The 27,091-nt window shown below is 42.1% G+C and overlaps 1 protein-coding gene across 14 annotated transcripts in view; it reads left to right on the top strand.

Annotated features, from left to right (window-relative positions):
* Positions 1–7,987: 7,987 nt before the first annotated feature.
* Positions 7,988–27,091, top strand: part of DLGAP1 (DLG associated protein 1) — a 312,230-nt gene continuing 293,126 nt past the window's right edge. For 5 of the 14 annotated variants that reach the window (XM_057699905.1, XM_057699897.1, XM_057699898.1 and 2 more), the window contains exon 1: positions 14,147–14,239. In XM_057699905.1, the coding sequence (XP_057555888.1) occupies positions 14,147–14,239 (93 nt within the window). Of the gene's footprint in view, positions 8,945–14,146; positions 14,240–14,626; positions 14,708–27,091 lie in introns of those variants that run through there. The other 9 variants (XM_057699900.1, XM_057699902.1, XM_057699896.1 and 6 more) reach the window with 3 other exon arrangements.

Below are 27,091 nucleotides of genomic sequence, written 5' to 3'. Positions count from 1 at the left end.
GGACATTTAGGTTGCTTCCATGTCTTGGCTATTGTGAATAGTGCTGCTGTGAACACAGGAGTGCATGTATCTTTTTGAACTGTAGTCTTGTCTGGATATATGCCCAGGAGTGGGATTGCTGGATCACACGGCAACTCTATTTTCAGTTTCTTGAGGAACCTCCATACTGTTCTCCATAGTGGCTACACCAGTTTAGGTTCCCACCAACAGTGCAGGAGGGTTCCCTTTTCTCCTAGGTGGTGGTTCGAACACGCTTGCAGCTGCCCAGCTGGGCAGGAGGGTAAACTTTGCTCGGATGAGTAAGCTTCAGTGGGCCTCCCCTGGTTTACACCACAGACAGTACAGGGTCTCAGCCGCTGTGGGCAGGAAGCTGGGCCTGGCCAGACCTAGGAGGTTGTTGAGCATCCTCTCTGTTTCTCTCCCTGGGCTACATGGAGTCTGGACCTGCTTCTCCCTGTATATTTGTTCCTCTCTCTCCTCACCTCTCCATCTGCAGGGCCCTTGTTTCTGCTGCCCCACAGTCTGAAATTGCACACAACTCTGGCTTCCAGTGGTGCCAACATTGGCCCTTCCTGTACTTGACCTTGCAGATAAGCTCACCAGGGTTCAGGGATTCTAGGAACAGTCTCATTTAAACTTCCAGGAGCCAGCATCTGATTGACTCAGCTAAGCCTCCACGTGGATGCCCCTGCGTTGGGGTCTGCAAGCCCAGTTCAATCAGCTCAGAGGATGTGGTGATCGCCTCAACATCTCTGGTCAGGACAGTGTCAGCAGATGCTGTGCTCAGAGAAAAAAATTCCCCAAAGTGGGGGTCAGCTGAACAGCTACCGCAAAGGTGGGGCCACTATAGGCACTTTCTGGGCCTTAGCACTTAGTAAAGTAGATTTGTAAAGCAAACTTGGTAAGAAAAGCAACAGCATTTTAAAGAATTTACAAAAGGAAACTTTTGATTTAGATAGGTAGATAGGTAGATGGATGATAGTCTGGCTGTGAAGCAAGTTGTCTAGAATGTACCAGCACGTGTTCACAGGACTATTCAGCTAGTGATGAGAGAGGGAGACAAAAATAACTCCACTGTCATCAGAGGCTATTCCCACTGCTGCTTTTCAGGTTGCATTGTGTTGTATCAATCATTACGTTTTTGCATTTTTCCATTTTCCTTCATGGTTGCCTTTATATCCCATTAAATAGTTTAATTTTATCATTCCTGTTTCTCCCAGAATAGTCAATGGCTTGCATGTTTTCCTTAGCTTTTTTTTTTTTTCCTTTTTTTTGGAGTAGACACTGATGGTTTGATGGTTTGTGCTCTTCTTTGGGAAAATTCTACATATTATCTGTTTCACCCCCCATAAGGTAGGGTGCCCCCTGCCCACGGTGCCTCCTGAAGAGCTATTGGCCATGGCTGGTCAAGGTGACCACCTTCTGGGACTTCCCTGGTGGTCCAGTGGTTAAGACTGCACTTCCAATGCAGGGGGCACAGGTTCAATCCCTGATCGGGGAGCTAAGATCCTACATGCTGTGCTATGCAGCCAAAAAATTTTAAAAATTAAAAAAAAAAAAAAAAAGGTGACCACATTCTGTTAGCAACTCCCAGGGGAATCCCTCTGCAGGCTTAGCTGAGATAATCGCACCCTCTTCTAGAATGATCCCAATGAGGCTAATCCCATGGGGAGCACATCTCCTAAGCCCTGGGTTGTTTTACCCAACCAGAAGTCCGTGTAGACCAATATTAATGACAACTTACTAACTATTTCTTAGGGAACACTACCCTTCACCTTTTTATTCTCAAAAGCCATAATGAAACCACTTTTGAAAGCTATGAAGACAAAGGCACTTGCAATTGTGCTACCTACTGTGACCAAATTGGAGGAGGTCTGGGTTGTTGTTTCGTTTGCTTTTGTTTTTTGTATAATACCCTATCTTTTGAAAAGGAAATGTTCCAAAGGCATTTATTTGTAGGAGCAGACTGATTGAAGGAGGTACTCACAAACAAAATCAAACTACAGATGATTAAGATAGCAATTAATGTTCATGAAAAGCCAAAATACATTCTGCTTATGTAAATGGCCTAGCATTGTGTTTTGAGTAATAGCACTGGTGTATTTCAGCCTGTGCTTATTCAAAGGCGCTCTAATGGTATTTGTACAATTTTAGGTATTAATACACAGTACATGAAAATCTTTGAGTGGGGAAGCCTGAAAAAGTAAAAGAAAATGGCATTCAGTTATCTTCTGCAGCTACAAAGTCAGAAAGTCAGAAAATATCCCCAAAGTGGGCCTTTGGGCCAAGTTAACTCACATAAGTTTTCTGTTTACTTTTACCCTAAAATGGCATGACTTCATTTGTTAGTTGTATGTTGATGAGAAATATTCCCTTATTTTTTTTAATTTTAAATCATAAGCCTGTTAAACATTTATATCATTCTTTATTCTCAATCTCTATAGAAGGGGGGGGGTTCTCTATAGAAGGTAGAGGAAAAAATTACTAATAAAAAATCTGCATCCATGTTGCACAGAATTTTGTTCTGCCTGGAAAAAGTGCACTGTGTGTTTAGACTGTAGTGGAAACATATGTGGGCGTAAGGTCTGAAGTGGGAGGCACTGCCCCCACCAGCCGGGACATTCTCATCCTTTTGGGGGTTACTCTTAATTCCCTTTTAGTCTTCTCTCATGAACTACCCGAGCAAGAAATAATTGCTTCTTTTAGATCTTCTTGCTCCTTCCCACGCCTAAATCTATTCTCCAACTACAGCCAGAGGAATCTCTAGTATGAGCGTGGCTGTGTCACGGCCTGGTTTACGTTGCTCTCATGGATGGCCACCACCAGCAAAGTCAAGTCCTGTGTGTTGTAACATCGCTGACAGATCTCTCCAGGATTCAGGCCTGCCTACCCACCCCACTTAGGACTTGTTTCAGATGCAAGGGTCAGAAAACAAATCACAGTGGTATCGACAAAGATAAAGGTCCATTCCCTCCCCCATAAACAAGATGCAGAGGTGCGCGTCCAGGCTGATAGGCACTGCACTGCTGGCCGGGTCCTTTATCTTGTGCTGCTACCATCCTCAGACTGTAACTTCCACCTCATGGTCCAACGTCACTGGTTCCCGCAGCAATCAAGCCTGAATTCCAGCCAGGGAAGGGGTAAAAAAGGTATACCCTTCCCTTTAAAGGAAATTGCACCTGCCATTGTCAATTATACTCCATTAGCCAGAATTAGTCACCTGTGCGTAGTGACTAGGGAGACTGGGAAAACGAGTCATTAGTCTAGGACTGCTTTATATTCTTCAGTGAGAGAATCCTTTCTTTCTCTGTTGAAAGTTGAATGTTGAATGTTATAACCTGGAACGGGGAGGTCACAGGTAAATGAGGGGAGGCAACAAAGCGACCTGACCCTGAAAATATTCATGGAGATATCTCTTCCCAGCATCTCCCTAGACCAGAACACAGTGCTCCCTACTCTCCTAGCCAGGGTCCCCCCACACTGTCCTTTCTAAAAGCGAGGTGTGATTGTCCAGCTGTCAGTCCTGATTGAGGGAGAGAGTGGATGCCCTTCGGGTGGGTCCTCTCTCTGCATGTAAAGAAAAGTGAAGCACAGCAGCTCTAAATAAAGACATGCACAGCATTCAAAATAAGAACTTGCCAGCTTCGCAAGACTATTTTCCATCTTGTCAGCATCTTCTAACACGTGGTATGTTTGTTTTTTCCTTGGTGCTAATAAATTACCTGCCTTGAGAATTTCCTTTACAGTGCTGGAACATTCTCACTTTAGACATCATCTGGACAGCAGTGCTTCTGCTCCAGGTGTGGGAACTCTGTAAAAACTGGTGCATCTCACACTCAGAGCTCATCTCGCAGTAGCCAATATAGTCAACATATTTTCCAAGCCAACAATCAGGACATGTCGTCTGATGGTAAAATCGAACTTAGGAGGACAGCAAAACATAATTCTGAAGTCATGGGCAACAAGAGAAAGTGAGTGATGATCACCGTCGTCATAGAAACCCTTACGAAGGCATGTTGACTCACACTCCCCACCCTGGCTCAGAGAGGAAGGCACAAAAAACAATTTCCCTTTCTATTTTCAGAAATCTTTTACAGCCACTTAAAACCTAATTCTGGGGCCAGCAGCTTCCTTTTCCAAGAATGTAGAAGATAATGAGAATTGTTATTTATCTTTTTCTCATGACTAGGTTACGTCTCTCTGAGCTCATCGTAAGCCCTTTGGCCGTTAGGGATTTGCTGGTTGCATTTGGTTGTCTGCAGCAACAAACACGGAGCCCTGCACGGGGATGTGGGATGCTCAGTTAATTCTTCCTGGGGATGGTGTTAGTCACATCACAGGCTGCAGCAAGTGATGTCCATGGAAGCCACTTATGAACATGAATTAGGAGAGGGAAAAAAAGACGTGTCAGAAAGAAGTGGGCTGGGAAGGGAGTTCATGAGTAAGAAGAGAGGAAAATAAAGAATGAAGGGAACAGACATATGGATACCAAGGGGGGAAAGAGGGGTGGCATGAATTGGGAGATTGGGATTGACATATATACACTAATATATATAAAATAAATAATTAATGAGAACCTGCTGTAGAGCACAGGGAACTCTACCTAATGCTCCGTGGTGACCTAAATGGGAGGGAAATCCAATAGAGGGGATATATGTATACATATAGCTGATGCACTTCGCTGTACAGCAGAAACTAACACAACATTGTAAAGCAACCATAATGAGGGGAGGAAGAGCAGGACTCCCGTGGCAGGTGCCACAGCCATTATTGAGCCATTGAGGGTTTTAGATCAGCTGCCGCCATTCACCAGAAAGTCACTGAATGTGTTGTTTTAATTTATAATCACAAATGAATCTATTTTCCTTTTTAAAAGACTAGAGAGTAGAAGAGACTGTAAGATTTTCTCTAGAAAGGACCAGGGTACTAAGTCCTTTGTCTGGCCTTAACCAGAAAGATAGATGGAGCATTTAGAAATGTTTATGATCATTTATTGCCCTTTTTTCATGACCTTATTTGCCTTTATCACAGAGAAAGAGGATCAAGATCTCAATATCCTTTTACAAATATTAAGTAAAGAAGACAAAAGTTAACTGCTTTATCCTTGATGCAATTTATTATTCTCTATGAAAATGTAAGTGCTTGTCACTAGGCTAGAAATAGCCCCCTTAAATTGTACTAAAAATCACACTGTGCATGTTTAACTTACAAAAATGAACATGGTTTAACAAATTTATCGTTAATGGCCTTAAAAAGGCTCTTCGTTTGCTCTGCGTGAGCGCAGGCAACATCATCTTACGTGAAATGTCATTCACAAATTAAAGATAATTACGTAAATATTGAATACATGATTTCAAATAATCTTATACATTTTGGAATAAATATGTATAATTCATGTTTTTGGTTCTTGCCAGATTCACATTTTATGTGGCAAAAAATATCCACCCAAGACCTGGATGCTTCAGAAGGAAAGGTTGAAGCATTATTTCATACTATTTTCTATATTGACATATATGTAATCATTAGACTTATTACGTGACTATAATCCAACTGGTTTGTTATTTTGTCTTTTATTTTTAAGTCTATATTTAAAAGGCAAAAATGTCTTCAATGGGGCCTATTTTATATAGAGAAACTTTCTCATACAATGGGTTTTTCCACCTAAATTAGTTTGTGCCACTGTTTTGCTGAAAACATGTATTTAATCTTTTGCATCCCTCCTTGCCACAGTTTACTCTTGGGATTGTAACTTCATACAAAGTAGTCCCAAGATATTTTATGCTAAAATTTCCTTTACATTAGTCTCCTCAGTGGGCAAGTTTTGATTTACAGGTTCTTCCTAAACCACAAGTATCATGAGTTCTGCTTTTCCTTTTTGTCTCTTTAGGTGTCATTTTCTTTCTTTCCTTCAAACAGATTGTCCTTAGTCTAGAAATGCTGCAGTCAGCAGGCCAGGCAAATTCCTAGGTTTTAACTTTAAGGCAGGGAGAACTTTGAGAGGTGAGACATTCATTGGGGGTCGTGGAGAGGCAGACGTGGAAGGCTAACAGGTAGCCAAAGGAATATTCACCTGTATGCCTCCTGCCTCACCTTGAAAACCACTGGTCCCTGAAATGCCCGCGGAATGGGCCCTTCCTTCCTTCCTTGGCCCTTCCCTTGTCACACAGTCCTCTTCTCACTCAGTAGATGTGACTTGAACCACAGTATGGACCACCCTGGGAAATTTTGCATTGATGCATTAATTCATTGACTAAATGCTTTACTGAGTTCCCACCATCAGCCAAGCACTTTGCTGGCCACTGGATACATAACACATGGTCTCTACCCTCAAGAAGCTCCTAATTTAGTACACTAACAGATTTTGGAAGACTCCAGTGATTAAAACCTCCCATCAGCAATTAATCAGAAACTGAGACTAGGAGGAGAAAAGGAGCTTCACAAAACATGGTTAGAGATTTTCAACAGTCAGGAGCTCCCACACACAGCATGTCCCATTGAACAGACACGTCCTGACCCCTCAAAACTCCATGTTTTTCTTCATTAGGCCATATGTGGGTGTTTTGTTCTTGTGGGGTTTTTTAATTAAACCAATTATCTCTCCCTGTCTGAATATCGGAAATGATGTTTGCGATATTTTTGGGAAGTCACATTGGCTTTTCTGGACAACTCTCCATGTGACAATTTTTGTATTATAGGAAGCTTTTAAAAAAAAAAAAAATGAGGGTGTCACGAGGAACACGTTCAACTACCGAAGAACTCACTCTGTTAGAGTCCAAAGAAGGTCCTCTGCCCTGTAGAAGAGCAGCCTCGGGTGCTGACGCCTGGGGAAGGCTTGGAATGACCTGATTTCCCACACGTGGATCTGTAGGAGTCCCTTCTCTCCCAGGGAGACCTGACCCTTAGGTTCAGGCCCTTCATGTCTTCAGAAACATTTCAAGAGCCTTTCCTTTGGCCATCTTGCCAATATTGTAAATATTTACCAGAAACTTTAAAACCAGCAAGAGGAGGTGCCCTGATATTCAGATTGGCCGATTCAAGCTTACTTGTTCTTCATCCGCTCTCAGTTTGTTGACAGGAAGCTCTTAATTCTCTGGTGACGGAAATACATGGGCAGATTTTCTCTACAGCTCTGATCTATTTGCCACACTATTAGTTTTTCCAGCTCGGATTACCACGGGGGGATTGTCTGCTGTAGTTGTTGCCTCAGAAGTCTAAGGGGAACATAGGTAAGAGAAGATACAAAGATATATCCTAAAGTTATAAGGTGCCAGTAGCCTCTTTTATTTATGTTTTTCACTCACATTTATGGAGTGCTTCCTGTGTGTTTTCATGGCCTGCCTGGTACAAGGTAGGGAGGTGTAAAGGTGACTAAGCGGTAAGCCAGCCCCAGGGAGCTTGAGCTAGCGGGAATGCATGAGACAGAGCATTCCAGAGGAGCTGGAGAGTGTGCAGTAGAGGCCCTGCGAGCACGGAGGGGAACTGATTCTCTCTGCAGGGGGGATCAGCAAAAGCTTCCCAGAGAAACCGAGCCCTTCTGGTTGGCTAGCTTGCTGACTAACATGACAGTTAAGAATAAAACCAGAGCAGCAGGGGAAAGACACAGTTATTGGAATCTCAGAGGGAGGGGGAGTTTTTCTCCCAAATCATTTAAAAATAGTCTAGCATTTTTATATTTTCTTTTCCGGGTTTACTAGCGTTCATCCCCACTGTCTGTCCTATATGATTGGCATGGGCTTTCCCGGCCTACAGAGGTAATAGGGCTTTTCCAGCAATGCATTAAAGCAGCTTTTAGGGAAGAGTCATGAGTTCTTCTGCCAGAAGACCAACTCAGTTGCAGACACACATGGAAAGAGAGCAGTATCTCTTTACCAAGGGGAGCGTTAACCATTGTCCCCTTGTCCTTCATTCCCCCCAGGTCCTTGCGGGAGACGGGTCTGGAACCTAACCACTGGGTGTCCATGACCCCCGCGGTCGCGCCCCATCAGCGATGAAAGGGTTATCGGGCAGCCGCAGCCATCACCACGGAGTCACCTGTGATTCGGCCTGTGACTCACTGTCGCACCACGCGGACCGCAAGCCATACCTGCTGAGCCCGGTGGAACACCACCCGGCCGACCACCCCTACTACACTCAGCGTACCTCCTTCCAGGCCGAGTGCGTGGGCCCTTTCAGCGACCCGCTGGCCAGCAGCACCTTCCCGCGCCGGCACTACACCTCACAGCAGGAGCTGAAGGAGGAGTGCGCCCTGGTGCCTCGCACCCTGGCCACCAAGGCCAACCGCATCCCCGCCAACCTCCTGGACCAGTTTGAAAGGCAGCTGCCTCTCAACCGGGATGGCTACCACACGTTGCAGTACAAGCGCACGGCCGTGGAACACCGCAGCGACAGCCCCGGCCGCATCCGCCACCTGGTCCACTCGGTCCAGAAGCTCTTCACCAAATCGCACTCCCTGGAGGGGCCATCCAAGGGCAGCGTCAACGGGGGCAAGGCCAGCCCCGACGAGACGCAGACCGTGAGGTACGGCAAGCGCAGCAAGAGCAAGGAGCGCCGCCCCGAGCCCAAGCCGCGCGCCAGCGCATCCCCGGGCTGGTGCAGCTCCGACGACAACCTCGACGGCGACATGTGCATCTACCACGCCCCCTCTGGCGTGATGACCATGGGCAGGTGCCCTGACCGCTCGGCCTCACAGTACTTCATGGAGGCCTACAACACCATCAGCGAGCAGGCGATGAAGGCCTCCCGGAGTAACAACGATGTCAAGTGCTCCACCTGTGCCAACCTGCCCGTCACCCTAGACGCACCGCTGCTGAAGAAGAGCGCCTGGTCCTCTACGCTGACCGTGAGTCGAGCCCGAGAGGTTTACCAGAAAGCCTCGGTTAACATGGACCAGGCGATGGTGAAGTCAGAGTCGTGTCAACAAGAACGTTCCTGCCAATACCTTCAGGTATCATTTAGGTGGAGGGATGGATTCTTAGAAGTTGTACCTGCTGATTGTGTGGTATTTTCTCCTGAGTCCTAGTCTTGGCTCTACTGTGCATTGTCTATATGAAAGAATTGTCTATTTGAGTGAATTACTTAGCATTTCTGGGGCTCGGGGCTCCTATCAGGAAACAAGCCTGCTAGCAACCTCATCCAGTTATCTTGAGTTACTGGATGTAAAAGTGCTTTGAAAAGCACGCCTACCTAAAGGCAAAGAGTTATTAATGTTTTGTGCTCCTCTTTTGTCTGAAGGATCCTGGGATAGGGAGGAGGGAAAAGAGAGTTTACACAGAATTTTAAAATAAATCCACCTTTTTACAAAAGTCAACAATGATCTTTGGAATTCTGGGAAGAGTTTAATTAGAACTATTTAGTTTTATTATTATTGTTTAAAATTCTTCCTGAAGCTATTAGTTTGGAAAAGTTAATCTATATCTTCACCATCGCAATTTTCATACCACCACCAGCACTAATCACACTCCCACCCAAGTTCCCACATCCCAGGGCATAGGGAGTCAGGGTGATGCCCTGAGCCCTGAGGAGGTGGAGATGGCGCCAGTTTGGGGACCTGACAAACACAGCTGCAGAGACCCAGGACAACAGAGAAGAGGAGGAAAAGAAGGGGAAGCATCTGCACAATAAAATACAATTAGTGTCAGCATGTAAATCCCACACACTTACAGATGCAAGGCCACTCCTCCCTTTCCACAGTCTCCTATTTTTCCTACTGCCCTCCAATCCACTTAAAACAGATTTCATCTGGATAAAAATATCAGGGAAAGGGTCTTTTTCTTCCCTACCTCCTCCTTCTAGTATTGTCATTTTTCCCAAGACAGAACCTTCCATAAAATGTTCATATTTTTCATTTCAAAGTGACTTTTTTCTCTGTTCTCCTTTGCTATCCTCATCTTTAAAAATAAAAATAAAAAGGTTTTACTGGACTATAAAAGCATGACATGATCATTTCCCACTCTTGAGAATAAATGCAAGAAAAAAAGTCTTCCACCAAGACATTCATCTTGCTCTCTCTGGATTTCTTCTGACAAAGCTAACTCCCTTGGGAATGCCTCTACCAAGCCCTGAAAATATTCCAGACTGGCAATCACTGGACAAAGACAGTGCCAGAGCCCATCCCCAAAGTTCAGAAGAGGCCACCATTGTGTGAATAGTTTTCACAAACAACACAGTATTTCCTACTGAAGGTGGCATCGTTTAATTTACTATAAGTTTGTTACATGTGTTAAGTCATCAAGAACCACTAACAGAATTTTAGACCTAAAGGGATTATCTAACCCAACCTCTTCATTTGGCATGTGAAAAACTAGACTGAGAGAAAGGTGAAGGCCCAGTGGATCATACAGTTAGTATGTGGCAAAGATAGGACCAGAACCCAAGTCTCTAAACTCATAGAAAAGACCATTATAAGGGTTATAACTGAAAGCTTTAGCAATTCTTTAAGCACATGAATTTCATCCACTACTAATAAAATATTTTGATAAGTTGCCTATCCTGAAGAAAGGATGTGTAAGGAGATAGAGAACCTAGAAGAGGATACATTTTTGTGTCTGAAGGTTCTGTAACTAGTGGCAAAAACAGCCTTAGAGGGCTGGGACGGGGAGGGTGGGGGGGAGTTGCAGGAGGGAGGGAATATGGGGATATGTGTATAAATACAGCTGACTGACTTTGGTGTACCTCAAAAACTGGTACAAGAGTGTATAGCAATTATATTCCAATAAAGAGCCTAAAGTAAATAAATAAATAAAAATGTTCGAAGGTTTCAGGATCAAAAAAAAAATTCTGTTTTATCAAGTAAAATAAGTAAAATGTGTACATAGGGACATGCACAGATCCTATAATACTGATATATAGCACAGTCTCAACCAAAATGTAAATTTCTATCTCAGAAATTTCACTTCTGCCCCCTCCAGTCAATCTTGCCCCCTAAAATCACCAGTATTCTTATTTTTATCACCATAGTTTGGTTTTGCTGTTCTCCAGTGTCATAAAAGTGGAAACATATAGTGTTTACTTTTATGTCTTGCTTCTTTCACTCACTGTAATTTTTTAGGGATTGTTTAATGCATCAATTAAACATTCTTTTTAAATTTTTTGAACAATTTTCCATTCTAATAACTTACTACAATTTGTTTATCCATTCCCCCAATGATAAGCTTCAGAGTTATTTCTAGTTTTGGACTATTCTGAATAAAGCTGTTTTAAACAGTAAAAAACAAAAAACAAAAAAAAAACTTGAACTTTAATAAGTAGTGATAAGATTAGATAAGAACTATCAAATTAAAAAGGATACTGTACGTGAATCTAGGACCAGCCTTTGTTAGTAACAAAATGCTTTCATGATACTTGCATAATTGCCTACTTCCTACCTTAAGTTCACTTTCCTTTCCTTTTTATACCTTTTTGAAGTTAAAAGCTCAAGAAGTGGTGAAAAGTGGAAGGATAAGGAAAGGGAGAAGGAAAATGATATTAATTGAAAATCTACTATGTACCAGATACTGTAGCAAACATTTTCACATTTGTTATTTCATTTATTCCTCATAATAATCCTGAGAGCTAGAGATAATAACACTCAGTTTTTACAAGAGAGGAAACAGAGGCTTAGAAATATCAAGTGACTTAATGCCATGTGGCCAGTAAGTTGTAGAACTGAGATTCAGACTTAGATCTATCTGATGCAAAATTGTTTTTTCCAGTACACCCCAGCACAACTCTGGAATCAAGAACATGAAATGGTGAGTGAGGAGGAAAAATAATCTTTAAAATAAACATATTATTATTAAAGTTCTTCAGTAAAATAAGAAAGGAAGCTTGAAGATTCAAGTATGGAATTTACTATAGTAGCATTACTGGCTCTCATAAAGATTTGGAAATACTATTCTCAAATTATTTGCCTTCTTTTAATCCAGTTTTTTTAATGAAATATTTGAGGCTTACAGAAAGGTATCAAGAAAAAAAATAAACACCCATTTATTCATCACAACAACTAGAGAAATAAAACATTAATTATGATGGATAACAAAGATACCCTCCTCAATCACAAAGATACTTTCCCTTCCTCCCCGGAGTAATACCTAATCCAACTTGCTACCCAAAGCACCTTTGTCTTAAATTCCAGAATTATTGAAAGATTGAAAAAAATGTAATGTTTTCTATTCTTCATTGAATAATAACCCTAAAACAAGCTAGCTCAACAGTTGAAACATAAACTGAGCTCAAAGTCATATCTTCTTTAGCAAATATTGACATTTATTAAGCTCCTATCCTGTGCAAGAGTTTCAAACTGAAAAAAAATCCTATATTTCAATGTGGGGACTTAGTATGTTTAATAAGTAAACGAAATGTAGAGCCGTGTGTTCTTCCTCATGTGTGCTGAGGTGTGTGCTGAGTGTGCTGAGATGAAGAGATCCTACAAAGAAAGGGAAGAAGGAGCTGGACAGTCACAAGGGGGGCAGGAGATGCAAAACCCCTAAGAACTGGATGTCCTCTCCAGGTCTCTTCTTGCTTTATAGGGAAGGGAGAATCTGTGTCCTGCAGAAGCTCCTCTTAGGAAGATAGGTTTAGCCAGCCCCTGTCAGCTCCCATAGAATAATTTCATTTATAATCTCATTCTTAGAAATTTGGGAACATAGAGGTACTTTGGTTCCTATTTTCTCAGTAGTATTGCTTTAATTACCAACTGGATTATTAAAACTGGATGGGGAATTCCCTGGTGGTCCCTGGACACTGCACTTCCACTGCAGAGAGCACTGGTTCGATCCCTGGTCGGGGAGCTAAGATCCCCACAAGCTGCAGGGCATGGCCAAAAAAAAAAAAAAAAGAAAGAAACTGGAGGTACAAATGTGTTTGATTTCAATGTCACAAAGTTTAGTGGACAAAGCACTGAACTTTAAATAAGAGGGTGTATGTTTTAGTCCCTATTTGCCACTAACTAGTTGGTGATCACTCACTAACTAGTGATATGGCTTAGAACCATCATCTCAGCTCTCCTGGTCTCCTTCTTCTACTATAAAGTAAAGCACTTGGTCAAGAAGGCTTGGGATCTCAGTACACATCTTCAAACTCCTAAGTTACATATGCAGAACACTAATTAGAGCCATTTTCAAGAGTTGTAAAGCCTGGAGCTACCATTTAATAAATGCTTAAAGTAGATGCTTTTCCAGTGTTATCTAATTTGCTCTCCAAAACTCGATGAGGTATTTTACAGTTGAAGAAACTGAGATTTAGTGAATTAGATTAAGTCACTTGCCCAAGGACACACAGCTAGTACCTGGCAACATGGAGGGTCAAACCTAATTTGTCTGCCTTCAAAGCCTGGATTTCTCTACTTACTGTGCCTAATCCCTACCCATTCTAAATATAAAACGGAGGGAGGAAGCGGCATATACCACATGCCTATTATGTTCCAGAAACTGTACAATAGCTCATTTAGTACCCGAAACACCTTTGTAAAATTAGTATTGCTATTTACTCCAATTTTATGGATGCCAAAACTGAGGCACAAAAGATTAAATCATTTGTCCGAGAACTCGTGGGTAGTCATTGGGGGAGCTAAGACTTGACTGCGGACCTGTCTGAGTCTATAATGTGCTTCAGAAAGAGAAATAAATGCATTTTTTTCATTTTAATATTTGTTTATTCTGTAGCAAATGTGTGCATTCCTTTGCCCTCCTCTGGGTGCACACAGTAAAGAGGGCATGTCCGTGAAATGCAGCCCACCTCAAATGAGCAACGGAGCGGCTGAAATGTCCCTAATTTGATTCAAGACTGAGCATAGGTTAATATTCACCAATAATAGAATTCTAAATACTAAAATAGTTGTAATTCTCTCTTTGTAGAATTTTCACTTAGAAATCATTTACCTTAGGCCATTGTCACGATTATACAGAAAATGAGAGGTCTGTAGGTATTTGTTCTCTGTCTGACCCTGATTTAGAAGTAAAATACTGTAGCTTGAAATCATTGCAAGTTCCAGTTAATACAGTCAATTGGTGAGATGTGCTCCCTCACAAGCTGTTTGTGGTTAATTTAAAAAAGACTCCCTTTTTTCCCCCAATATTGTTATTTTTAAATGTCAGGAATCAGATGTCTGCTGTTTAGAACTATTGTACGGCTGCCAGTGACTGTCTGTATCAGGAGTTGGAGCAGGGACATGGATTTGAAGACATTAAAACTGTTTAACTCTCAGTTGAGATGTGGTTGGCTTTTGTACATTTGGAATAGAGCGTTTATGGCCCATCTCAGGGTAAGTGCTAATCGTTAAGTAAAGAAAATAGGAAGGGGGTCAAAGGAGTAAAGGGAGTTTTGGTTGTTGATTTGGTTTTGCTTTAAGAAAGCAGGATTCTTGGTTCTGTCTATGCCTCTTTATGTAAACGTTGTGTGTTGAGTGACTGACATAATAAGCTATTCAGAAGAGCAAGATTTTCGATTTCCAACTGTTAGCCTAAAAAAAAAAAATCCCTTCAAATGGTGTATTTTGCATTCACCCAGCAGCAGAAACAGGAAAAAGGAAACAAAACACTCTCCGGTAAAAGTAGAGAGAGAGACACAGAGAGAGAGGGAGGGAGAGAGAGCACACACAAGACAGATGAGAAAGCAGGCACCCTCAGAGATGAAATTTTAGGAGAGCAAAATGATCGACCTTTTTAAAGCTGAGTGGGTTTCTTCAGTTTGTGTGCAAGTTTCGAGAAATGGAAGGACTGACCAGGTTTGGGTACAACTCTTTTATTACTTTGTATTTGGTGATAGTGTATTGTTGGTTTAGGTGGGGTTTTTTTTATTTGGGGAGGGGGGTAGTTTTTATTTTATTTCTTCTCTAAATAATGGCCAGTACAACTGAAAGGGCTAAAATCGTGTGTACAGATGGTAAGAAAACAGGTAGAGACATCAGATATCTACACATCTGTGTCTCCGAGAGGCTTCATAAAATCTTTAATTGACAGATGATCTAAGGTGCTGGGTGCCATGAGTGGATGTTGCATGTCCAGTGGTTGAAGTGTGATCCGTTGTTTTCCGTGACAAGAATCCTAAATGCTTACTGCTCCTTTGCAAAAGTAAAATTTCTGGATGGTTGGGGGTTTTGTGGATTTTCTTGTGGCTTTTTTTTTCCTGTTGGTTAAATAAGACTCCACAAAAGATCACTGAAGAATCATTCATAACAGGAATAAACCCAGGGTTATTTTTTCAATGCAGGTACAACTATTTTTCAAAATTTTGTGCAAGATTATATCAGTCTTTGCCCAGTGGGGTTTTCTTTCCCCAGCTGAGGTTTTTCCTTCCTCTTATTTTAGAACAGTTTAAATTATGTTAAATCAGTTTTTAAAAACTACTTTCTGTGAAATGTGTGACAGTGCTGAGCAGTTCTACTAATGACTTTGGTTACTGTGATGTCTGCTTGCTGCCTTTAAAAAACAAAATAACCACATTGACGATTTTCTTTATTTTCAATTTAAATTGCTTTAATAATCCAGCAAAAAGTCTCAAGATTCTTGAATATATTTCCTATTTGGCTTGTACAATCTTCTCCCTATTTTTCCCTGATCTTAGTAGAGATGTCTCTCTTTTATGATAGAAAAACAAGGTAACTTCTGCCTGATCCTAACTTTGAATGTAGAATTGGTGATTCTGCTAATTCTCTCTCTGATTCTCTATAATTCTCACTGTTACTCATACCCCAGTATTGGAGGGCAGTGGGGGAGACAACTGGCAAAATATTTTGAGAAAGCAGGGGTCCAGAAGGAGTCAGTGATAGTAAAAGAAAGATCCAACAGAAACAGGAAATCCTTTCTGAAAGTTGTTAAACTTTATTATTCTTGGTCTGCAATTTCATTATGCCAAAGACAATTTCAGCAACACAAAAGTGCTTAATTAGCCACAATCAAAGGTTTCATGGCACAGACTTTCAGATCCCAGAGTCCAATCTACTAATGGAAGGTATAGCATTTATTAGCACAGAGTAAAAAAGAAAAACTAGCCTTGGATCTCTCTTAGTGGCCAGTGGACTTTATGTCCTCTTTCTCCATTCTCCTTAGAGGGCAGTTTGCTCGGTTGAAAATTAAATACAGGAACCCAGGTAAACATTTACCATTCGGTAAGGAAAGAGTCATCCATAATCTCTGGTCCATTTAAGATCATGGCTTTACACGACCTGCCACAAACAGTGGTTTGTAAATGGTAGAACACATTGGTTTTTTGCTTGAGGTTTTATAGGGGTGACTAAAATATATATGCAATATTGCCAGCTGACTTTGACTTGGTGATTAGGCTAGGTTTTTTACCATTTTGTTTTTAGGTTCAAAAGCAACAACCTGTCTTGGTAGATTACTGTGCTCATTGGTGTGGGGTTGAATCATGGAGAAATTCCAACTTTATTGTTCTAAACAGCTAAAATCAGGAACTTCATATGATTCAAACTATAGTACCTCTGAAGAGTCAGATTTTTTTCTGTCATTTGAGCTTATAGAGAAAAAAAGAAAGAAAAAACTTGGCTTTTTCAGGTCAAATCAGGTTACTATTACTGAAATCCATAAGAAGTTATATGACCTTACTGTGATTTATGTTACTCATTTGAAATTTTGAACCTGTAATTTTTCCTGTTGGATAAAAATAACATGCATGTGGGACTTCACATCCAGGGTTCATTTATCTGCTTCTCAAAACCATCTCACCTCATCCCCCACCAGCAGGCTGTGTCCCTAGTAACTGCCACTTGGAACACATTAGGACACAGGGGAAAATCGTTTTACTGTATTTTCGTAAATGCATAAGTGTTTTAATAAATTCTTAGACTGAAACCACGATAAGGGGGTGCTTTAATTTTTTTCGGTGAATGATTATTCTCCTTCAGTGCAGTCCTGTTTGCAGCTAAAAGGTAAAGATAAAGAGCTAATCACTGTTAAACAATTAGCAAAAGTAAAGGAGGGAACAGAGTGTAAGGAGACGCCCATTAGCTCACTCCTTCATTTGCCCTGACCAATTTCTTACTTCTATCTTTTAACACTTTTATTTTGGGGAGAACATTCATGTGACCAAGGAAAGATCTATTCTGATTCTCTGATCTTTTAAGTTTAAGAATACGAACAATTATCCTGTAAAAAAACGTGTTTTTTTTTCCATTTGTTAAAGTTTAGCAATATTCCCTTCCTTGTTTCCATTGCTAAAATAGACTTCTAATTACATTCACAAAATGGGTTTTCTAGATAAGTATACCTTTTCTTTCATGTACATCCACACTCTTCTCTGTCCATTGTTCTCCCAGAATTTGAAACTTTGTACAAAATTGAGGCTTGCGCTGTCACAGAACTGTCTAGGAAGCAGAGTTGTGTAGAGTGTAGGGTTATTGTATGTTGTATGCATGTGTCTAGGTCCGTATATACATGTTACATCTGCATAGGCATTCCTGTACCTGTACTTCTAAAATACGCATTTATGCTTATGCTTTCTTTGATCTCTGATTCATGACATAAGATCTATTTCAAACATACCATTTCACAAAGTCCATGAAAGAAGAATGACTGCAAAGTGGGGGAACAGACTTTTCATAGATCCCACTAAAAAACTCCTTACCTTGCTTTTACAGTGATTACTTCAAATCCCAGACCACTAGTATAAACCAGTTAGGGGTGTCCTGCTTCCCTGGTGTGAGGATAAATCCCTTTCATACAAAGTGACATCCAACAACAATGAAAGGAAATGACTTCTGTTCCTTTCGGTTTTTTTAAATCATTATTAATTTCATACTTGTAGGATTGTCTAACTCCTCCTGATTTTACTCTCCAGGTCTCTAAAACTTTTAAGGTGTGTAATTAATTATTTTTTATTTTCTGTTCTCAGAAAATGATGGTTTTAGCATTCTTGAACCTCCTCATTGGAAGTCCATCTTGTATACCTTCTCATTCACAAACTCCTCCCTGCAAGGTGGACGTAACATCTTTCTACCTACCTATTTCTCACCTAATAATCCCCTTATGGAAGACTTGTTTGAGATTATTTAGTCCAACCTACTCCCTCTAAAAGTGGGAAAAATAAACCCTAAGAAAATACCTTGACGGCCAAAGATCAGTCATCTTATCAGTAGCAGGCTAAGACTAGTCCGCTCACTGCCCAAACACAGCCCTGTTCTTTTCCCATCGTGTCTTTCACATCTGTGAAAACCCAAGGCACTTTACAAATTCTAGCTTATCCTTTCTCACTCCATCCGTTGAAGGTAGTGGGGCAAGGCAAAAGGAGGCAAAAAGAACTGATCTGAAAGTTAGATTTAAAGCATGGTTGTGGCTTAAAGGGTTCACAAGCGATAAAGACAGCTGTTAACTAAATAATTACCTGCAATTTGTAGTTCTGTGGTTAAATAGCAGGGTGGGATTTTTAACTTCTAAATAAAAGAAATGGGTATGTTTCTCCTATTATCCCTGTCCATCCCTCTTGCATCCCAATGGTTTTATTATGAGGAAACCCTGTACCAATGGAGGACAAAGGGAGCAGAACTGCTCCAAATTTGGATGTGTGATTTCTAGGCATTACACTCAGAGCCCTGGGACTGGATTGTGAGGATGACGTGCTTCTTTCTGGCATCTTCCACTGTCTTGGCAGCCAGCTTCTCTCACCTCTCACCTCACTTTCCTAGGATAAAATTTGTTAACATAGCTATAACCGTATTTTCCAGAACAGTGTGTGTGTGTGTGTGTGTGTGTGTGTAATATGTGATACATAGGAGAGAATATATTGGGATAATGGGACCAAATATATTAAATCAGGGTAAGTCTAGAAAATGTGAAAGAAAGAACGTGTAGGAGACATCAGGGACTACAGGTTGATCTCTTGGTCATTGCTTTTAAAATTCAAAAGTGAGCAGATAGAAAGATCTAGCTCTAAAGTTGAAAATGCTGTATGAAGCATTATATAGTGGCATCTATATGGGTAAAAATGAGCACAGTGATACCACATTTGTCTGCATGTGTAGAGTCATATATGTGCGTGGCCATTTGCCCTGTCATTGAATATTTAGGGCAATGGTTCCTTAACTTTGTGTGCACAAGAATCACCTTGAGGGTGTCTATAAAATGAGGATTTTGGCATCAATCCAAGAGATTCTGATTCTGTAGATCTGGGATGAGTCCAGTACCGAGCTCAATCTAAGGACCACACTTGAACCCCATGCTAGGGAACTGTCCGACTAGATTCAGCGTTGTATTTACTGAAGGGGGCAGTAGAGTCTAACAGATGAAAACATTGGCTTCACCATCACCACTGACCTCCCCACATGACTCTGGGCTCCCTCTACTTAGTGCTTCCGTCTCTATATCTACAAAATGGGCATAATGATATGACTCTTGTGTTTGTTAAGGTCTTAGAAAAATATTTCATTTCAAATTTGGGAAAGAAATAAAAAATATAATGTGAAATGTTTTGAGTTTACAAATCCTGAGATGTTAACATGCTCCACTGCTTCTTCATGTGTTTCATGTACCACTTTTTCTTTTACATTTTGCTTGATTGAACTTTCATTAAACCAAGGTTACCATGAACATATCTGATTCCATGGGGAAAAAAAGCAGTCCCCAATGTCAGATGACAAGTCTCCATCACAATATAGATTTAAGACTTCCTTGCCCCTGTGCCAACTAAACACATAAAGCTTTTGTCTGCAGATGAAAAGATCACAAAAGGTCAATCTTTTGATTGCTCAGCTTCTGTGGGTCAATATTTGCTGATGGAACACAATTCTTCTGGCTTCCTCAAGCTTTCGTGTGTGTTTAGACAAAACCTGCTTTTGTTTTCAGATCTTAAGTCCGTCAAGACCCTGCTGCCTTATTCCAGGTAGCTTTGGTAAGTCCACAGGGCAAGTAATTAAGAGCAACAGCTTTGGGGCTTGTCTACAAGGGGATTCTATCCACTCACCTCCTTTCTTGGTTCTCTGATGAGTGTTTCTATCAAGGTGGCTTCAGTGGGTGGGAATTCTTCCGCCATTGCTGGCAGATGGCAATAGGTCCTTGTCCATCACTCTTTTTTTGCTCGTGTCCAAAGTCCCTGATCACTCCTCTTCATTCTCAGAAGCCAGCTCCATCACAGGGCACTTGCTGGCCCAGGTTGTACTACAGGCATTAGTCTGACTGGTGGCCCCAGCAGTAAATATGTACACAGAGATGCCCCATTAAAGTCCCTTAAAGTAGTGGTCCCCAACTTTTTTGCCATCAGGGTCCAGTTTCATGGAAGACAGTTCTTCCATGGACCAGGGCGGGAAGGGGGGTGGGGGGGGCGGCAGGTGGGGGTTGCTTTCGGGATGATTCAAGCACATTACATTTATTGTGCACTTTATTTCTATTATTGTTACATCAGTTCCACCTCAGATCATCAGGCATTAGATCCCGAGGCTTGGGGACCCCTGCCTTAAAGGATCCCAACTACTTGTAATCCTTGGATAGTTCATCTTTCTTTTTTTTTCCCCTCTTCTCTCCTAACTAGTAGAAGTTCAGCTGGTTTTTCGGTAACTCAGGGGGTGTCAGTGCAAGTAACTGTCATTTGTTTGCAAATGAACCTGAGCTTTCTGAAAATGATTCCCCTGTAAAATCTTCCCCCATCACACTCCTCCAGGCTTCTCGTTGATTTGAGATTGTTTCCTGCTCTCCCACCTCTTGGAAGTATTTCATGGCATGCTGAGCAGGCACTTTTAGTCAAAAGCGCTTATAAATAGCTGATTTTCCTGCTTGCTGCCTTCTCTCTAAGGCTTTCACAAAGGAGGTGAAACAAATCCACCAGAAACAAGAACTGTCTATGAGGGCTGTGCGGTGACGCTTATGAAAAATGCGATCCACAGGCCACAACGGTCGTGTGGGTCGCTTTGCCCTGTTTGACTTACACAATCACAGCCCAGAAAAAGAAACATGTTATTTCACGTGAGCTGATCTCATGAACTGAACAATCAATCAGAAATGTCTCATACGAGCTTTCATGCTTCTTAAAAAACACATGTTTTGACTTTCACGTTGCCTTTTTTTAAAAAAATCCCAAAGCCAACTGTTATTTCTTAGATTCCATGGGTAAATCCAGTTCCTGTAGCTATTCCGTGATAGGAAATTTGAAACTTCTTCCGCATTCTTCCTCCAGACTGTCCTTGTCTGCAGAGCGCGTGCACCGTCTGGCCTGGCTTCGCTCCGTCTCCTCTGGCACCCATCATCAGCACCCCCAGATCTCCCAGGGTGATGTCACAGAGCTCCCTGGAAGACTGCACCCAGCTAGGCAAGGCCGTAATACCAGCCTTCACCGACCTCACTGAAACGACCCTTAGAAATCAGACATATGACATTAACTATACACCTTCCCTTCCCCCGTACCTTACTGAGCAAAGGAGAATTGGGTTTATTTATGGTATAATTTGGAATGGGAAACTGTCCCCAAACCATGTTTACAGATGAGGAAACTGAGGCCTGGAGAGATGAACCAACGGTCTGGTGCCTCCTGGGCTGTAGAGAGGGTGGGGAGTCTTCCTCACTTCCTCTCTCCCCACTTGTTAGCGGTCCTCAATCATGGAGCAAGAGACCATCATTGATCTTGGTGTTCTGTCTACTCAAGAAATTCTGCCAGCGCCCTGCTCCCTGCTTTTTCCACTCTAGGCACTGGGGGTTGTGGTTTAGTCTATTGCTCAGGTTTCTAGAAATTACATCTTGTTAAGGCTTTCTTCTTTGTGGACTGAACACGCACAGTCAACACAAGTATGGGAGAGAACTTCAAAGGACAGTTAGCTCAGTGCTTTTGACATTTTTAACCATGGAATTCTTTGTTCATATAAAGCAGAATATATTAAACATAGAGCAGTCCCCACTCTGTATCCATGTGTTCCACAAATGGAAAATATTAGGAAAAAAATAAATTTCACAAAGTTCCAAAAAGGAAGCTTGAATTTGCTGTGTGCAAGCAACCATTTCCATAACATTTCCATTGTATTTACAACTATTTATAGAGCATTTACATCATATTAGGGATTATAAGTAACCTATAGATGATTTAAAGTACACGAAGATGTGCATAGGTTATATGCAAATACTGCACCATTTTAAATAAAGGACTTGAGCATCCCTGGATACCAAGAGATGACTGTAGTACTCACACTGAAGCAAGACTAGGAGAATTCAAGTCAAAATCCCCTTCCCTCCCAACCACTGTCCTGCATCCAAGTTTCCCTGAAGTGGGGGGCTTCCAAAGCAGTTTGAAATCTGTTGCCCATTCCTTAAGCAGATCTAAGCTAAGGAAGAGTTTAATAGTGGGGGAGGGGGGAGACACAGGGATGGGAGGGACCAGAATAGGGAAGAGGAAGGGAGTCTGTGTCCACTCTTGATAAACCAACTCTTGATTAATCAGAAAACCCTGATAAAGTCCAAAAAATGTTAGTTAACCATAGGCTGCAGTCCAGCTGCCCTGTCTTTCCTGAAATCGACAACTGATCATGGGCATCAAGCGGTCCTGATTGGCTACAGTATAAAAGCACTTCTTGACTTGAACAGACAAGTTCTCATGTCACCTTCGTCCCTTTTCCTCAGCTGTGACCCAGAGCGAGGGACTGATTTTTCTAAGAACAGGCAGGCCTTTCAGTCCCAGGCCGGCACTGTGTCCATACACCATACTGAATACTCCCCACCTTCTTCATGCGCTGGGTGCACTTCCCTGGGATAACGAATGAGGGTGCTGGTAATAAACCAATGATGAAGGAGAAGAAGGAGAAAAAGGGAGGAAAAAGAAGGGCTATGGTTTATTGAGAAAGTTCAATAGGCCTATGCTAACATGTAGTGTCCCCGGTTCTGAACGTTACTAGGGTAGCTGTTCATACCCTCATTTTATACAAAAAGGGGGTAATTAATTTGCCCAAGATTATACTTCTGGTGACAGAAGAGATTTAAACCTTGATCCGCCTGATTCCACAACCTGTTCACTTTCCACCATACCGTGCTGCCTCTGCCTGGTAAATATTCCCTGTGATCTTTTCCTTTCGAATTGTTTCTCAGTGAGAATTTATTTTAATGACAATTTTTTAAGTGATTAACTCTGATTAAAAAACAGATTCCACCTCTATGATTAGGTATAAAGCTAAGTCTAGTTTGGAAAGTGGCCATGTTAGTAACGTATGAGATTCATTTGCAAAGTCACGTGTATAATGTAAATTGGAGTAGAACAATATTATTTCATATAACTGGAAAAATATATCTCAGCCTATGAAAGAACCACCACTCAAGGCTGTTGTGCTTTTTTTTTTTTTTCAATGAGAAGCAATATTGTTTATCCCTTGAGACTCCCAACCTGATGGTGGTTATTGTTAAAGACACTATAAGGTTATGTCCCAATTAGGACTGTCTACACATTTAATATCCTTTGCTTGTATTAACTTGGGGATGTTTTCTTCTGAAAGAATTAACTTCACTGAAATGATGAGGAAGGAAACTAGGAATCCCCAAACCCACTTTCTCTATAAGTCAGTGTGACTTTATATTTTTGTCCTTTGGGGAGACCAGATAGTTCTCTCCAAGGCATGTTTTGAGCCAGAATTCTGCTGGGTGCAAGAGCTGTACACATATCAAATTAACTAAATATTTGGGAAGTTCACAAACCTTACTATTTGTTAAATTATCACAGGTCCAAAGGAAAAGATATGCCTCCCTAAAGGTCAACCTTTAGAATGCTCCTTAATTACTAATATAACTGAATTAAACAAGCCATATAATACCCAGTACAGAGGACTCGTACATCAGCTTGGGGAGGGGGCGGGGAAAGTATCCAATAAATAGTGCGGTTAGGGAATGCTGGCAGATTTTAAACTAAATTCCTATAATAGGTAGCAATACAGAATGGTCAGGCTTTTGAAATCCATCAGGATAAAGGTGCCAACTGTTATGAACTTGGAAGTCACGGAGTCTTTAGTATCCTGCTTCTCAGCTCATTTTGGATTTTTCTTCATGTGCATATATCTCATTACAGAGAATTCTGTGTTCTAGCAAGCCCTTATTTAATCCCCCTTTGTTTAAGCCTAGATGAAGTTCGTTTAAAGTAAGGGATACAGTCTTAATGTTTCCACAGCCTCCACTTTCTCTTGGTTCAATAGTTTATAAAATAGGCCCATGCATAAGAAGGAAATGTTAATTATTCACTTTACAGGACATGTAAGTAACTAAGAAATGAAAGAATTCGCTAAAATTAAACCATGCCAATTTCATCTCCTTGATGTTTTTGAACACTGTATTTCTTAGAGTCAGCCAGCAGTGATTTCACCCAACTGTCATAATAGGTAGTCTCTTTGCATTATCTAGATCATGAGTATATAATGAAAAATTCTGTTAAATCATTTACAAGGACAGCCATTCTCAACATCTTTCATTCAACCAAGATTTATTTAGCACCTGTGCGACCCACACTGAACTCTGGAAGAGGTGACTAGATAAAAGTGGGAAAGGGAAAGACCAGTGTGGGGAAAGGAACAGAACAGATGGAGTAATGACCACCCAGCTAGTGAGAATAAGTACATGGAGGACAGGATTGAGTCTCTAGTTAACAAGAGGATATGGAATATTTTTTTCTAAAATACTCAAGTTTCCCAAATATGGAGGATACGGTCTAGTCTGGAGGCCACGTCCAAGCAGTTTAACTCTCTGGCATCTCTAAGGACCAGCAATAGTGTGAGGATGAGAAAGAGCAGGGCCAGATGCCCCAGAAGGACATGGGAGGCATCAGACAACAACCAGGGTGAGCTCAACAACCAGGCTTCCGGCCCTGGAGGTGTAGGGCTACCCAGGCCCCAGAGAAGAAATCTGGGCAGATGGTGAGCACCGTGGGGGAAAAGCATCCTTGCATTCATGCAGCATCATGTGCTCAGCCCAGCAGCAGGCCAGCAGGAAGGGGTCACCTGGCTTCCATGGGTGGCAGCACCACACTGTGCCCCCAGGGAACTGAGATGTGGCTGGGGCCGCCCTGGGAGACCTACAAGTTCACAGGCATGAGAAGATCAGAGAGACAGCAAATCAGGAGATAACCCCAGGGAATAGTGAATGAGTTTATCACACCAGCTGCATCCCCAGCTCATACACCTGAGGAAGCAACTGTTAGATTAGCAAGATTTTTCCCAGCAAAGGCATCAGATCCCAAGTAAGATGAAGAGCTCCTTATTATTATTAAAAAAAATGTGTAACGAGAGCCTGGCTGAACATGTCAGGGACAGAGCAAAGGAAATTTCCCTATTTGGGGAAATGAGGGCAGGTGGCCCCCAGGGTTCCTTTCAGATCAAATAGTCTGGTTCTGTGCTGTGCAATATGGTAGCCACCAGCCACATGTGGCCATTTAAATTTACATTAATTAAAGTTAAATAAAAGGACAAATTCAGCCCCTTGGTCACCGTAACCATATTTCTAGTGCTCAGTAGTCATATGTGGCTGGTGTTTCCCATATTGGACAACATAGATGTAAAACATGCCCATCACTGCAGAAAGTTCTATTAGACTGCACGGTTCTAGTTGTTTCTCGTCTATTTTAATATATTGAGTTCCACTAGATTTGGGCGTTGCCCCAAGAAGATAACATCCTGTTGTGATGTCCCAGCGCTTAGAGGTGTCAGAACCAGGCGGTACCTGTCCTGTGTGGCCAGGTGAGAGTGAGGGATGCCGTGGGAATGCCTGTTCCTCCGCCTAATCGCGATGTGGCATCAAATAAACCACTGTTACCTTCCAGTTCTTCCTTAACACAAACACCTTGCAGAGTTATTGTGAAGAGTAACTTCTATAAAGTCTCTAGCGTTCAAGAAGCACAACCAACTTTTGACGAGAAACACAAGAACCAGCCTGGGATTTTGCCCAGATTCTCACCCACCTTTCATGCGTACTTGTCATGCGCGGGGCCTCGTTCTGGACCCATAACGCGCAGTGTTCCGCTGGATCTTCCCTCCCGCCCCGGCGCTGGTCCCTGTAGGAGGCTGCTCGGCTTCCACTCAGCGTCTTGTACCTGACTTGCCACGAGCCGGCCAGGCAGTACCCAGTCCAACAGTTCCATTCACACACTGAGCTTTGGGCTGTAGCTCTCTCTAGGACAATAACCCTCATCTGTGATTCTCATTTATGAAAGAGGGCTGCCCCCAATTTTCTCCTACTCACATTGATTTGTAAATTGCAGTGTCGTGGCACCTCTGAGAGCTGCCCTGGGTGCCAATGGATTCAGAAGTTCGCGATGCCTAGTAAAATCTGCTACAGCCCGCTGCACGGCTGGTGCCAATCAGACGGGCCCCCCCGCCCCCACCAACAGACACGGTTTGCATGTTACCTGAAGCACTCCTACATCCCTCACCTTCTCCTGCCTTTGACCACAGGGCGAGAGCTTTCTAGAAAGGCCCCGGAGTATTCACTGTGGGTTATGTGGGAGCAGTGTTCACTGAGAGGAGTGGGTCGCACACCTTCCTGCAGCTCATGAACACAGTCAATGTAGGGATGGATGGGTGTCTGTGAGAGACTTAGCACACCCTTCTGAGTTGTAAATAGAATCGCCAGTTTAGGTAAGAGGCAGTAATCTCGTAGAATAATAACCAGCATGTACTTTGTAGTCTTCTCTTTTAAGGGAACTGGTATTATCAGAGACATGCTGTCTGGCCACATTTGTTTACTCTCCAAACTTCAAAAGCTATGTTTTCTCACACTGTTCTGTGAAACCAAGTGTTCTTTGGCCAGCTTTGAGGCCTGAAAAGAGATCGATTCAGCCGCACACGCCAAAAAGATGCCATTGATGGTGGGCCAGTTGGAAAGCTTGCCTTTCAGAAAAGGCCTTTCTAGAAAAGCTTACAAGGCAGGGCTCCCTAAGGCAGACCCTCAGAGGAAGGGGGTTTCCAGGCCTGGAGCATCTTGGGAAGTTCACTTATAGTGCCGGGGCTGCCTAGAAGCCGAAGTGATGAGCTTGCACAGGTGACTGATTTGAGAAATAATCCTACCTTGAGAAGACCATTTAGTGTGGTGGAAGAGGGGGTAGGGGTGGAGGAGAATTCAGTTGTGGGAAGACAGGGCACACCCATCTGCCTAATTCAGGTGCTCTTAGCCTGCAGCTGTAGACAGGTAGGGTGTACAAGAGTGGACTCTAAGGGGCT

This window comes from Hippopotamus amphibius, chromosome 11 (genome assembly GCF_030028045.1).
Source record: "Hippopotamus amphibius kiboko isolate mHipAmp2 chromosome 11, mHipAmp2.hap2, whole genome shotgun sequence".
In the NCBI taxonomy this organism is placed as follows: Eukaryota; Metazoa; Chordata; class Mammalia; order Artiodactyla; family Hippopotamidae; genus Hippopotamus; species Hippopotamus amphibius.
This window is presented reverse-complemented; position numbering and strand designations above follow the sequence as displayed.